Source organism: Xyrauchen texanus, chromosome 15 (genome assembly GCF_025860055.1).
Source record: "Xyrauchen texanus isolate HMW12.3.18 chromosome 15, RBS_HiC_50CHRs, whole genome shotgun sequence".
NCBI classification, from domain to species: domain Eukaryota; kingdom Metazoa; phylum Chordata; class Actinopteri; order Cypriniformes; family Catostomidae; genus Xyrauchen; species Xyrauchen texanus.
Window position 1 is genome coordinate 32,825,481 of NC_068290.1, and position 12,609 is coordinate 32,838,089.

At 41.6% G+C, this 12,609-nt stretch overlaps 1 protein-coding gene across 3 annotated transcripts in view; it reads right to left on the reverse strand.

The window, feature by feature from the left end:
* Positions 1-12,609, reverse strand: part of LOC127655796 (growth factor receptor-bound protein 10-like) — a 120,909-nt gene that overhangs the window by 56,712 nt on the left and 51,588 nt on the right. For 2 of the 3 annotated variants that reach the window (XM_052143774.1, XM_052143772.1), the window contains exon 3: positions 9,057-9,153. In XM_052143774.1, the coding sequence (XP_051999734.1) occupies positions 9,057-9,153 (97 nt within the window). The remainder of the gene's footprint in view (positions 1-9,056; positions 9,154-12,609) is intronic. The other variant, XM_052143773.1, reaches the window with a different exon arrangement.

The window sequence follows — 12,609 nt, forward strand, 5'->3', positions numbered from 1 at the left end:
CAATAAAGATGGTGTTAGTGTGGCATTTCTTGATAGGGAAAGTGTTAATTATTGGGGTTTGCTTAGAAAAAACATAACTAGTACTATTGCTCGTCCTTAGGGTTAAGGATTTTAACAAACACCTTACACTAATTATTACAATTTGCCATGAAACTTGTGATTAATTCCATAGAAAATACCATAGACTAACACAAAGGAGGGACAGAGTCATATCTAGGCACCAAATTGAGATAAGCACAGGCACTAAAGATTGTGGTAACACAGGACATGGGTTTAAAACATCTCTTCGGTCAGCTGAAGAACAGATAATTCTTCTGTGTAGTAAAACACCATAAATGTTCCATTTGGGGCGATATTACACTTTAAAAAATGTATTCACTAAATGACAAAAGTTTTTAGCATGTCATATGAGACATTGGGGTTGTAACACACAGCAAGAGTAAAAGAGCAAAACACAGGTGTCTCAAGGTGGTTTTTTAACAGTTGAAGTTATTTTTAACTTGACATGAGTTTCATGATTGCTGTAATATTCACAAAGGAAAAACAATTCTCAGATCAATCAGGGCGCTCATGGTACATACCATACAGCTGCAGATACCACTGTGACATCCCCTCATCCTCAAATATCGAGAATAAAGTCTAGTCAACCTTTATTTATAAAGCACTTTTAAAAACAACAGAAGTTGAGCCAAAGTGCTGTACAATCCAGACAAAAAAGTAAAGTAAAAAAGACATAAAAATGTATACAGTACATACATCAAACAAGTAAAACAATCATAGATAAAATACAGTCACATTAAAACATTTTCAAAATCTAGAGAATAAAAATAAGATTTAAGGGAAGATTTAAAAATGGCTAAAGAGGAAACAAACAACACATGAAATTGTAGACTATTCCAGAGTTTGGGGCGACCGCAGGAAAAGGCCAGATCATCCTTGGATTTACAGCGACAACAGGGACAAACAAGAGAAGTTGATCAGAGGATCTGAGCACTCTGGGAGAAGATTAATGGACCAGATATACTTTATACGAAATCAAATAATGAACTGGTATGACGCCATTTAGAACAGAATCTGGCCAAAAATAAGGTGCTTTTGCATTTGTTTCGGTGGTCGGAAACAGCTCACCTGGGCGAACTTTTAGGAAAACTTCTAACTGGCTGTTTAACACCTTCTTGCTACCATTGGTCCTTGTGATCAGTATGTGTGACCTTAAGCTCCACCTACTACTTTGTTTTAATTTTTCAGTCAGTATTCAATGTGAAAACACAGACATGCAAGACAATTTCATGCGAATATTTTGTTTTTCGTTTAATTATTCTACAAAATGAATCAAATCTACTCAAATACTCTCAAGTGCTTATTCACTCTTGTGCCATCTGCAATGAAAGCCATTTACACATCTGCCCAAAGATAAGCCTCTCTTAACATCATTATTTTGTCTGTATTTTGCCTATTAACACTATTTAATACACCCATCTCTGCAGTTGTATCAGTGACATCCATGGTTTAAATCTCAAAGAAATCACTACCGAAAACGTTCGTTGACAAAGGTTTTTTTTATTGATATGATATGAAATGATAAAGAAGACGAGACAAAAAAGGCGCATTATGACAATAATTTAATGATTTTATTAAACCACACTATTGACTGCAAGATATGAAAAGGGGAAGAAACATCTACAGAATTGAAAGAGTTAAAATAACAAGGCGATGTGGAACATGAGATGTTAAACAGGTGAGCCAATCGTGTCATAGTATATAGGGAGCCTCCAAAAACAGCATAGTCCTTCAAGAGCAAGGATCATTCAAGACTTGTCAATTTGCCAACAGATGCTTCTGCAAATAATCCAGCACTTTGAGAACAATGTTCCCCATAGACAAATTGGAAGGATTTTGGGCATTTCACCCTCTACAGTGCACAATATAGTTAAAAGATTCAAGGAATCTGGTCAAATCTCAGTGTGTAAAGTGCAAGACGAAAACCACTACTGAATGCATGTGATCTCTGATCCCTCAGACGTCACTGTCTTAAATAACAGCATTTATCTGTAATGGATATCATGAACACGGGCTTGGGATAACTTTAGTAAACCTTTGTTAGTCAACACCACTTGCTGCTGCATCCACAGATGCAAGTTAAGACTTTACTATGCAAAGAAGAAGCAGTACATCAACACTGTCCAGAAGCACTGCCGACTGCTCTGGGCTCAGTCTCATCTTAGATGGAAAGTAGAACAGTGGAACTGTGTTTTATGGTCTGAAGAGTCTACACTTCAAATAGCTCTTTTTTCAAAGAGAAAAAAAACCTTGCTGCCGCATTTTTAACAATCTGTAGATTGTTGGAGGTCAATGTACAGCAAATTACATTGGTCCAGGTGTGATGTAATTAAAGAGAGAATCAAGATTTCCAAATCATGAAAAAATATGTTTTGGTTTTGAGATAGATCTGAAGTGAAATAAGCTTCCTTTGATGACAGCACTAATCTGTTTATCAAAAAAAAAAAGAGTCAAACATTATTCAGACTTTTAACGTGCTTTTGTAGATTGGAAGAAACAGGACCTGACTGTGCTTCCAGGACTGGTGAGGAGGACGCAGAAGAGCCTAAAATCAACACTTCAGTTTTACCTTTAACTGGAAAAAGGATTTGCCATCCAGCATTTAATGTCCTCAGCACTTAGACAGTTAGTGTCTAACCTAACTGAAAAGTAAAATTGGGAGTCATCAGAATAGCAGTGATAGGATATACCTTATTTCTGAAAAATAAAACTCAGAGGAAGCAGTAACAGACACAATAGTGATCATCAATAAAACCACTTAAAACAAAATATGATCCAGACTACATTTTCGTTGGTACTTTGTTGGGTTGCCACTTCTTGTCCAGTGTAAAATCGATTGTTGAAGCAAAACCAGTTAAGAACCACTGCCTTCGCATTGCATTAGTACAGTGGTTCCCAAAATGTTACAGTGGCGTACCCCTTCAAACTTTCAACATCCTTTTGCGTACCTCCTCTCTAATGCACAGATAAAATTCACACAAGGTAATTTGAAAATATGTCTGTTTAACACAATTATCTTTGTAAAACAACTCCCTTATATTAAACATGTTATATTTGTACATGATTTGTATGTTATATTAATCATACTCATACTGAATAAATGGCTCACCGATAGAGATGGGAATGCTAGATATGATATAACTGCATAACTTGAAAACTCCCCCTCATCGCATCGCAGTGTGCAACAATAGCGTTCGGTTCTGTGCCTGGAATTGTGCATCATTGCAGGTACGGCATTGCCGGCCGAATTCGAGCATTGCGGGTAAGTATCTGTGCAATTGCGCGGTCAGCTCAGGGTGCTTTTTTCTGTCACATTTGACACTGTTAGCAAGGTTGAGCTCATTTGCTGAAAAAACATCATGCAACAATGTAAAAACAGGTCTAAAAAAAAAACTAAACTAAAATCGTGGACGACTGACATGTGCGAGTCTTGCTATATGCTATGTCACCTAGTGCTGGGCTGATGAAAAAAGATATTTGTGTGACGCACGATGCATGAGTAGATGCATTTTATTAACCGCAAAATATTATTTCATTGCATATATTTCTGACCTTTATAACACAACCATTTTTGTGTTTGTACACTAGAGGGCACACAAAATAATTTTTGCCAGTGAGAAATGCTTGAACAGGGTTTGAATTTTATTTTAGTCTGTGATGAAATTGAAAGAATGTTAAATCTCAGAATGTTATTCGCGTACCCTCGTTGTCACCTCACGTACCCCAGTTTGGAAAACACTGCACTAGTAGATAGTTGAAGTAATGTATAATAAAATGAGTACTATACTGTATGAATTTTAAGGTGGTTATTATATTGATCACCGAAAGCTGAAGCAACTTTATCAATTATTATTTAAATGGGAAAGATGTATAAAAGGAGAAGCAGTGCAGCACAGAATAAATAAGATGCTGGATGATCACAACAGAGGAGAAATGCTGCAGTAGGCCAGTGTTGTGATCTATGAACCAGGCCCCTTTACAGCCCAAATGATCCAACTATTCTTGACAATCAAGCTAATATCCTTGGGCACCCTTTTATCTAATTAGATAAACTATCTGATAGCACAATCAATGTGAAAGTCAATGTGAGGTTTAACTGAAGTTGTAGGTCAATATCGCATACCGATTTGTACTAATAAATCATTTAGTGGACGCTGTCATCCAAAGCAGAATGAGGGGACTAGTCTCACAGAACCAGACTTTTGACTATTGGCATAAGGTCTTGTGACTATTGCATCTTATTCTGGCCAAGAACAGCCAAATGTGGGAGGAAGGGGTCATCTGACCAACACATACTATTTAATGACCAACAATCAAACAGTGTTGTATTTGAGACCATCTCATCAAGTCCGAGTCCATGGCCAAGACCAGAGAGGGTAAGTCAGAGTCAAGACTGAGACCATAGAGAGTTGATTCTGAGTCAAGACCAATACCAGAGAGGACAGAGTCGAAACAGAAATCAGAAGAGGCTAAGTCTGATACAAGACTCATATTTCTAGTATAGTAAAACTGTATTTTTTATATCAGAAATGATTATTTTACAGAGAATGGAATATAATAGTGCTATTGAAGAAATTGTAAGTAAAGGTTTCTATACTCTTACTGCATTAAAAGTTTACATTTAATACATCGCGTGACATAAGCGCAATGGTGCATTCACACGAGATGCCGGAAGTGCGCGCTTCGCATACAACAGAGGAACGAACGTCACACAAAAGTTAGGTCATTTCAAACAGCAATCCAGCACTGGCTGGAGGCAACATTTTAAAGTTAAAACCATTTCAATGATCTATTTGCTTCTTAAATCAACCTATCGGTTTACTTCAGAAGACATTAATTGATCAACTGGAGTTGTTTGGATTACTTTTATGCTGCCTATATGCCTTTTGGAGTGTCAAACAGCCAGTAGACTGATGGTACCTATTTACTTGCATTGTATGGACAAAAAGAGCAGAAAAGTGCTTATAAAAATCTTCACTTCGGTTCAGCTGAAGAAGGAAAGTCATGCACATCTGGGATGGCTTAAAGGTTTAGTAAATAGTGAGAGAATTTTAATTTGGCAGTGAACTAACCCTTTAACACTATGCATTTTAAAGCTGAAGTATGTAATTTCTATGACACTAGCACCACTGAACAGAATTTCAAAAATAAACAATGTTTCCAAAACAGCTTTCTGAATACGCCCCTCGTCTGTAGTCAGATATCCCACCCCCAACTCACAGCATTGGTTCAGTAACATTGTTGGTGTGAGTATAAAGGCCAAAGTATACTTCTGATGTGTGCACTGCGGATCCCTCAGTGCACAGTATGTGTTACGCAAATTGGGTCATCGCCGCAGCCACGCGGCTTGACCGTGAGCCACCTAGATTTTCTTGACTCGCACATGCAGTCTTTACCTGTGTGCATCATCTGCACATGTGCTGGCCATTGACTGTTCTAAAAGTGTGTCACAAAACAGTTGTAGTGCGAATGCATCAAATATGTTCTTATTCATTCGCGGCCAGAAAAGTATGCAAAGGCAACGCGGTCGACCGGAATGCGCAAAAACAAAGTATACCTGGGCCTCAAGCGTGTTGCTCAAAACAAACAAGAATTTTGATAGTGTCACTGAGAAACGTTTTTACACTGTTTATATTTAACCTATGAATGGCTTACTTATAGCTGAGCAGAGAGGACTGAATCCCTGACAAGACCAGGTCCAAGACTGAATACAGTCTTGAGTTCTACAAAACTGCAACCAGTGTTTTATTCAACGTTTAAAGTACAACTTTACATGTAGGCATCCTAAAGCCCAAAGTATACTTCAGTTAGACGTGAATGCTAGGAACCTGAGTAAAGGACGTGTGATGAACATTTTGCCATCAGCAAAGTGAGCCAGCACTGAATGTGTGGCGGTACAGAGTACCTAAGCGTGCGTATGCATTTTGCGCATGCACCTGGAATTATTTGCACCAATTATTGGGTCCATGCTCACAGTTGTAAGTTGTCACGAAGAAGTGCCAGAAAAAGATGTAATCGCTGGTAACAACAGGAGACAAAGCGGGAAACAACAACAGTGAATGTGCATGATAAGGGAGTGTGTGTGTGTGTGTGTGTGTGTGTGTGTGTGTGTGTGTCAGGAGATACTTGCATGTGTATAACTTGTGTCTGAAGGACTAAGACATATTTATGTGTCTACACTTCTGAAGAGAAATAGTCCAGTCTCTCATAGCATTCGTGGCAAGGTCCGGCCACCTGTGTATGTGCGCACAGTCAAATGAAGAATACTTTGAAAGCCTAGTGTTTGACTGCACGGAAATGCTTAGCATTCTCGCCAAAACTGAAGTATAATTTGGGCATAATTCATTTGGGCATCCGATGAAGATATACCAGACATCGACTAGAGTAGACTGTCTGATCAAATAGATCTGATAATGACAGTGTCATAAAAATCATAATGTCATTCATAATTTAAAGATTTGGTTTGAGAAACATACGTTCTAGCAAGTGTCGCAAGAGATCAGAGGAACTTAATGCTGAATAACAAATTAAGATAACATTGTTTCACTTCTAATGCAACTTCAGTGTCGGTTTTGAATTCTCTATTCATGAAAGGGGATCAAAACCTCACATGCTTCTAGATAAGAAAAAAATTTACTTAGCTGTCAAATGCAATCCACTTGTGCTGAAAACTTAAAATGGCACACTTCAACAAAGCACCTTAGTTTCACCAGCGTAAGCCAATTAACTTCACAACAAATAATAGACTGTGCTCTTTAACTCCATTAAAATACTATAAGTATGTGAGAGTTTTCAGCTGTAAAAACAAAGCCTATAAATGTCACTTGGGATCTTGATGCTGCAACAAATATTCCCAGCCCAAATAAGAGATGAAAATGCTTCTCATCTATTCTTTGTTGTATTCTGGCTTGCCAAAATACGATCTTTGTTTTCACAGTTTGTTGTTTTCAGTGGAGTATGAAAACTGTAGCAGGGTCAAAGGATAGGCATGGGAATGTACTTTGCTTTTTATTTTTTCTAGTGTTGCACACATTCGTTCATATAGTGAAGGGTAAGAAAAATACACTTGTTTTCCCTTTGAATTAAGTTTATTTTTCACAATCTGTAGAAAAATAGTCCCCCCCGTTTTATGCATAAACCTCACTAAATTTGGGTATATTTCTTCGTAAACAAGAATTAATTTGTGTAATTTTCCTTTTCATGTAAATGTCTCTTGTTTTAAGCATGGTTTGATATATTTACCAGAAAACAAGTCAAAAATATATAGTTAGAAACCTATTTTATTTTATTTATTTATTTTTTGCAGTGTTGTCTTTGCTGTAACTGCTGTAACAGGGTTGTCTATAGAAACGCTCAAAAAATTAGAAGACAACTAAACTTGTATTTATATGATGCAATCTAAATGTCACAATTACTTTGTGAGAATAAAAAAATCTACTTTGAGTCAAGTTTATTTTACATACCCCATTGGCAAATAGTTTCATGTCTTAAGAAAAAACCTCACTAATAACTGTGTTACAGTTAGAAATATTAAGAGGCATGAAATATTACAGCCGTGAGGATACGCAGCACACTCTGAGAAGTCCTAAGACAAAATGTAAGTTTCTGCTCCATTAACTTCAATGACAGCATTGGGCCTTCTGAAAGAACTTCAAGCTCTACCTCCCATGCTGTGGCGATATTGTACTTAAATCTCATGCTCCAAATATCATGCCTCTGTATTTTTGTATGGCACAATTAGATTGGAGGCTTAATGAGCGGCACCCTGTGTCTTTACAAATCAAGCCTTTGAACTGCAGGAGTGTTTACAGCGGAAGAGGCCTGAATATGAATAAAATAATAAAAGGCATTGACAGACAGCCCCCACCCAAGTTCAAGTGTGTGAAACAGACAGCCCCCACCCAAGTTCAAGTGTGTGAAACAGACAGCCCCCACCCATAATCAAGTATGCACAAACATACTGCACACTTTTGTCAGTTGTGGCACAGAGTAATTACACTATGAGGAGTTCAACACATTTAGTAAAAGCACTACTCCTCACTTTTGATTTGGATGTTAAAGGGATAGTTCACTCAAAAATAAACATTCTACCATCACTTACTCACCCTCGTGTTGTTCCAAACCAATATGACTTTTTCTTCCATACAAAGATGTTAGGAAAATTGTAGCCTCTATAACCATTCATTTCCATTATTTAGAAAAAGATGCAATTAAAAAGAATGGTAACCGAGGCTTACATTCTGCCTAACATCTCCGTTTGGGTTGCAAGAAAGAAAGAAAGAAAGGCACACAGGTTTGGAACAACAAGAAAGTGAGTAAATGTTGATAGAACACATTGAAAAACACTGCATAACTATAAAAATTACATACACTTATTGAGCACTTTATTAGGAACACTATGGTCCTAATAAAGTGCCCGATGTGGTATTCTGCTGTTGTAGCCCATTCGCCCCAAGGTTCGATGTGTTGTGCATTCTGAGATACTATTCTGCTCAGTACAACTGTATAGAGTGGTTATCTGAGTTACCGTAGACTTTGTCAGTTCAAACCAGTCTGGCCATTCTCCATTGTCCTCGCTCATCAACTAGCCATTTTCGTACACAGAACTGCTGCTCACTGGATGTTTTTTGTTTTTGGCACTTGATTGTTGTGTAAAACTCCCAGGAGATCAGCAGTTACAGAAATACTCAAACCCACCCGTCTGACACCAACAATCATGCCACGTTCAAAATCACAGAGATCACATTTTTCCCCATCTGATGGTTGATGTGAACATTAACTGAAGCTCTTGACCCATATATGTTTTATTTTATAAATTGCACTGCTGCCATACTGTGGCTGATTAGATAATTGGATGAATGAAGTAGCTGTACAGGTGTTCCCAATAAAGTGCTCAATGAGTGTATATCAAAAAGAAAAGCATTGAAGGCAAATTTACAAACCAAAAAATCTATTTTTGGGAAGAAAGTGCACAAGCAAATTTTTAGCTCACTGACCTTGATGGCTGGGTGAGTTCCGATTGGTTGACTGCTGAAAACTTGGCTCAATCATATCTGCTTGTCTGTGATTGGCAGCCCGGTCTACATTATCCTGCTGAGACAGAGGTACAATACAGTGGTCATGCTAAAAGCCTATTTTTATTTTAGCCACAGAATTCACACCCACACTGCAATAAATGAATTATTAAATTAATTAATATATTTAATTCATTAATTAAGATGAATTTAAATTAACTAAAAAGGTTATTTTCATAATCAGTAAATATTTTGTCTTGCTTTCCAGTAAACTAATCCAAAGATCCTTAAAACAAGATTCATTTTCTTAAAGAAACAAAATTGTGTCAGAGGATGTGTCTTGATTTAAGTTCATCCACTAAATTGTATTAGATTTATGATTAAAAAAGGAATATGTGTAAAGAAAAATAAAATTTATTCAAAATATAGGCTTTTTACTGAAAACGTCATGGTTACTGATGGAGGGAACAAGACGTTGTGTTGATGAGTTGACACTCTTGGGAGCCCAGACATCTCTGATCTTTGAGAAAAGGCCAATGAGAATTGGCGTGTGGAATTTGCATGCCCCTCCCCCAGACATACGGGTACAAAAGGAGTGTCGCTTGCAAACACACACTCCGGTTTCGCACTGAAGAGCCGAGCCAAAAACCCGGCCATTTCAGAAGTTGGTTCAGTGTTGTGGCAAGAGGTACACAACATCTCATTCCCTCCATCAGGGAACGGAGGTTACATAAGTAACCATGATGTTCCCTATCTGTCACTCACACAACGTTGTGTCGATGAGTTGACACTAGGGGTCCTAATGAAAAACGCCACAAGAGCTGAACCGAGTTACGCAGACTGGCAGTGTGAGACGGGCAGAACTCTGTGTGCCTCGTAGCCAGCGCAGCAAGCCGTCGCGTAACTACCCCCAACACACTGGCAGGCACGAAGCGATCCCCTACACCTTGGGGAGTGGCTAAATGCTCAGAAGTTTAAGGACTGGCTGGCTCAGCCGTAGCCTTCTCTCTATTGTTCTCCCCAAAAAAAGGAATTAAATCGTTCAACTGGGGGCCATAAAAAGTCCACGTTGGGGGGTGTCCCAACAAAGAGGTGGACAACGCAGAGACCACACCAGGCCGGGGGGGGGGGACTTCTAAGTGGAATACAACACACGGTCTTACCGGGTCGAAGCAGAAGCACGTTGTGCGGAGCGGCGCCGAGGTAGGTCCTACCCAAGGAGGAGAGGAGTTACTACAAACACGGTGACCACGGACAGACAGACCACTTCACAAGGAAGACGTGGTTTACAAGCGGAATATACATCACACGGGGTTACCTAAGGAGACAACCAGCACTTGTGGAGCACTTGCCTCAGTACGGGGGCCTAAGTGACGCACGTACTGGGGCGGCAGCAAGCCTCTCTGAAGGCTCATCGGCCGCTGGGCTAAGAACGTACAGGGTTAAAATGTTTTTGCAAACGCAACTGAGAATAGAGCACACGTTTTCACGAGATTATAAAACCTTGCAAAGGTGTTAGGTGTTGCTCAGCCCATAGCTCTCCATATGTCTGCTAGAGAGGTGCCGTGGGACAACGCCCAAGAAGCCGCAACACCCCTAGTAGAATGGGCTCGCAGGCCAGCAGGGGGCAGCACATGCTGGGCATGGTATGCCATAGTGATGGCATCAATGACCCAGTGAGCGATCCTCTGTTTGGAGAGAGCGCTTCCTTTCCGCTGTCCACCAAATCAGACAAAGAGTTGCTCGGAGCTTCTAAAACTCTGTGTGCAATCCAAGTAGATGCGAAGAGCATGCAGTGGACACAGCAACACCAAGGCTGGGTCTGCCTCCTCCAGGTGCAGTGCTTGCAGGTTCACCACCTGATCCTTGAAAGGGGTCGTCGTGGGAACCTTGGACACGTAGCCCAGTCTCAGGATGACGGGAGAGTAAGCCGGACCGAACTCCAGGCACAGATTACTGACAGAAAATGCCTGCAGGTCCCCTACACTCTTGATGGAGGTGAGCGCCATCAGGAAGGTGGTCTTTAGAGAGAGTGCCTTTAGCTCAGCTGACTCAATGTGCTCAAAGGGTGCTTCCCGAAGGCCCTGAAGGACCACGGAGAGGTCCCATGAGGGAATGAGGTGCGGCCTGGGGAGGTTTAACCTCCTCATGCCTCTCAGGAACCTGATGATCAAATCTTTCTTCCCTAAATACTTACAGTCCACTGCATCGTGATGCGCCGATATAGCGCCCACATACACTTTCAAGGAGTAGGGGACAGCTATCCCTCCAACTTCTCTTGCAGGAAGGAAAGCACTGATCCTACTGCGCATCTCGGGGGGTCTTCACCTCGGGAAGAACACCCCTTAGCAAACAGATGCCACTTCAGGCCATAGAGGCGCCTCGTTGAGGGAGTGATCGTGTCCACCACTGCAGGCGGTAGGCCATTTAAGTGTTCCGCGTCCCGTCCAGGGGCCAGACATGGAGATTCCAGAGGTCTGGTCACGGATGCCAGATAATGCCCCATCCCTGAGAAAGAGGGGGGGGGGGGCTGTCGCGAGGAGCATGAGGTCCGAGAAACAAGTCTGGGAGGGCCAGTACAGGGCCATAAAGAGGATCTACTCCTCATCCTCCCTGACCTTGCACAACGTCTGTGCAAGAAGGCTCAATGGGGGAACACATATTTGCAAGTAGTACCGCCAGTAACTCGAGTCAGTTGATGTGCCAACGCAGTCACGGGCCGAACCAAGGGTAGGGGGCCTACAGGTAGCTCCACGCCAAGGCCAGCCCAGAGGGGCGGGTTGTGGCAGAGCTGGTGTTGCCACCGCAGCGGGACACCCAGAGCAACGAAGAGATGGAGTGCGGGGTCTGTAGCTCCGCCGGGGCAGGATATGATGTATGGCCTCCATCTGCTTTCTTACCGTTGAAAACTGCCAGACAAAGTCTCTGACGGTGTCGCCAAACAGCCCAACATGGGAGATGGGGGCGTCAAGGAAACAAACCTTGTCAGCCTCTCGCGACTCGACCAGTTTGAGCCAAAGGTGGCGTTCCTGAACCACCAGGGTTAATCGCCTGCCCGAGAGTGCAAGCCATGACCTTCGTCGCTCGGAGGATGAAGTCGGTCACCGAGCGCAGCTCCTGCATTAGTCCCGGGTCAGGACTTCCCTCGTGCAGTTCTCTAAGTGCCTTGGCTTGAACGGCGCTCTAGCCCCAGGAACCAATCATCGAGCAATGAGGGTTCGGGGGGGAGTGGAGGGTTCCACTCCAGCCCAACACTCGCAGCTGCCCAGGCAAGCATGGCCGTCAGCTCTGCATTGGCCTGCAACTGAGCTGCCGCACCCAAGGGTGGGAGGCCAGCTCAGTCCTCAGCTTCAGACAGGATGAGCCCGCTCTCCAATACCATGATTAATAAATCATCTTTGTCACGAACGAGATTGCGAGCCTGCCATGAGACGCACCGGCAACCTTGCTCCAGAGCTCAGTCGGAGCTTACGAGCGTGATGGGGAATGGGAGGTCCATGGGGGAATACTTGGCGGAGAAGCTCTCATTGATGAC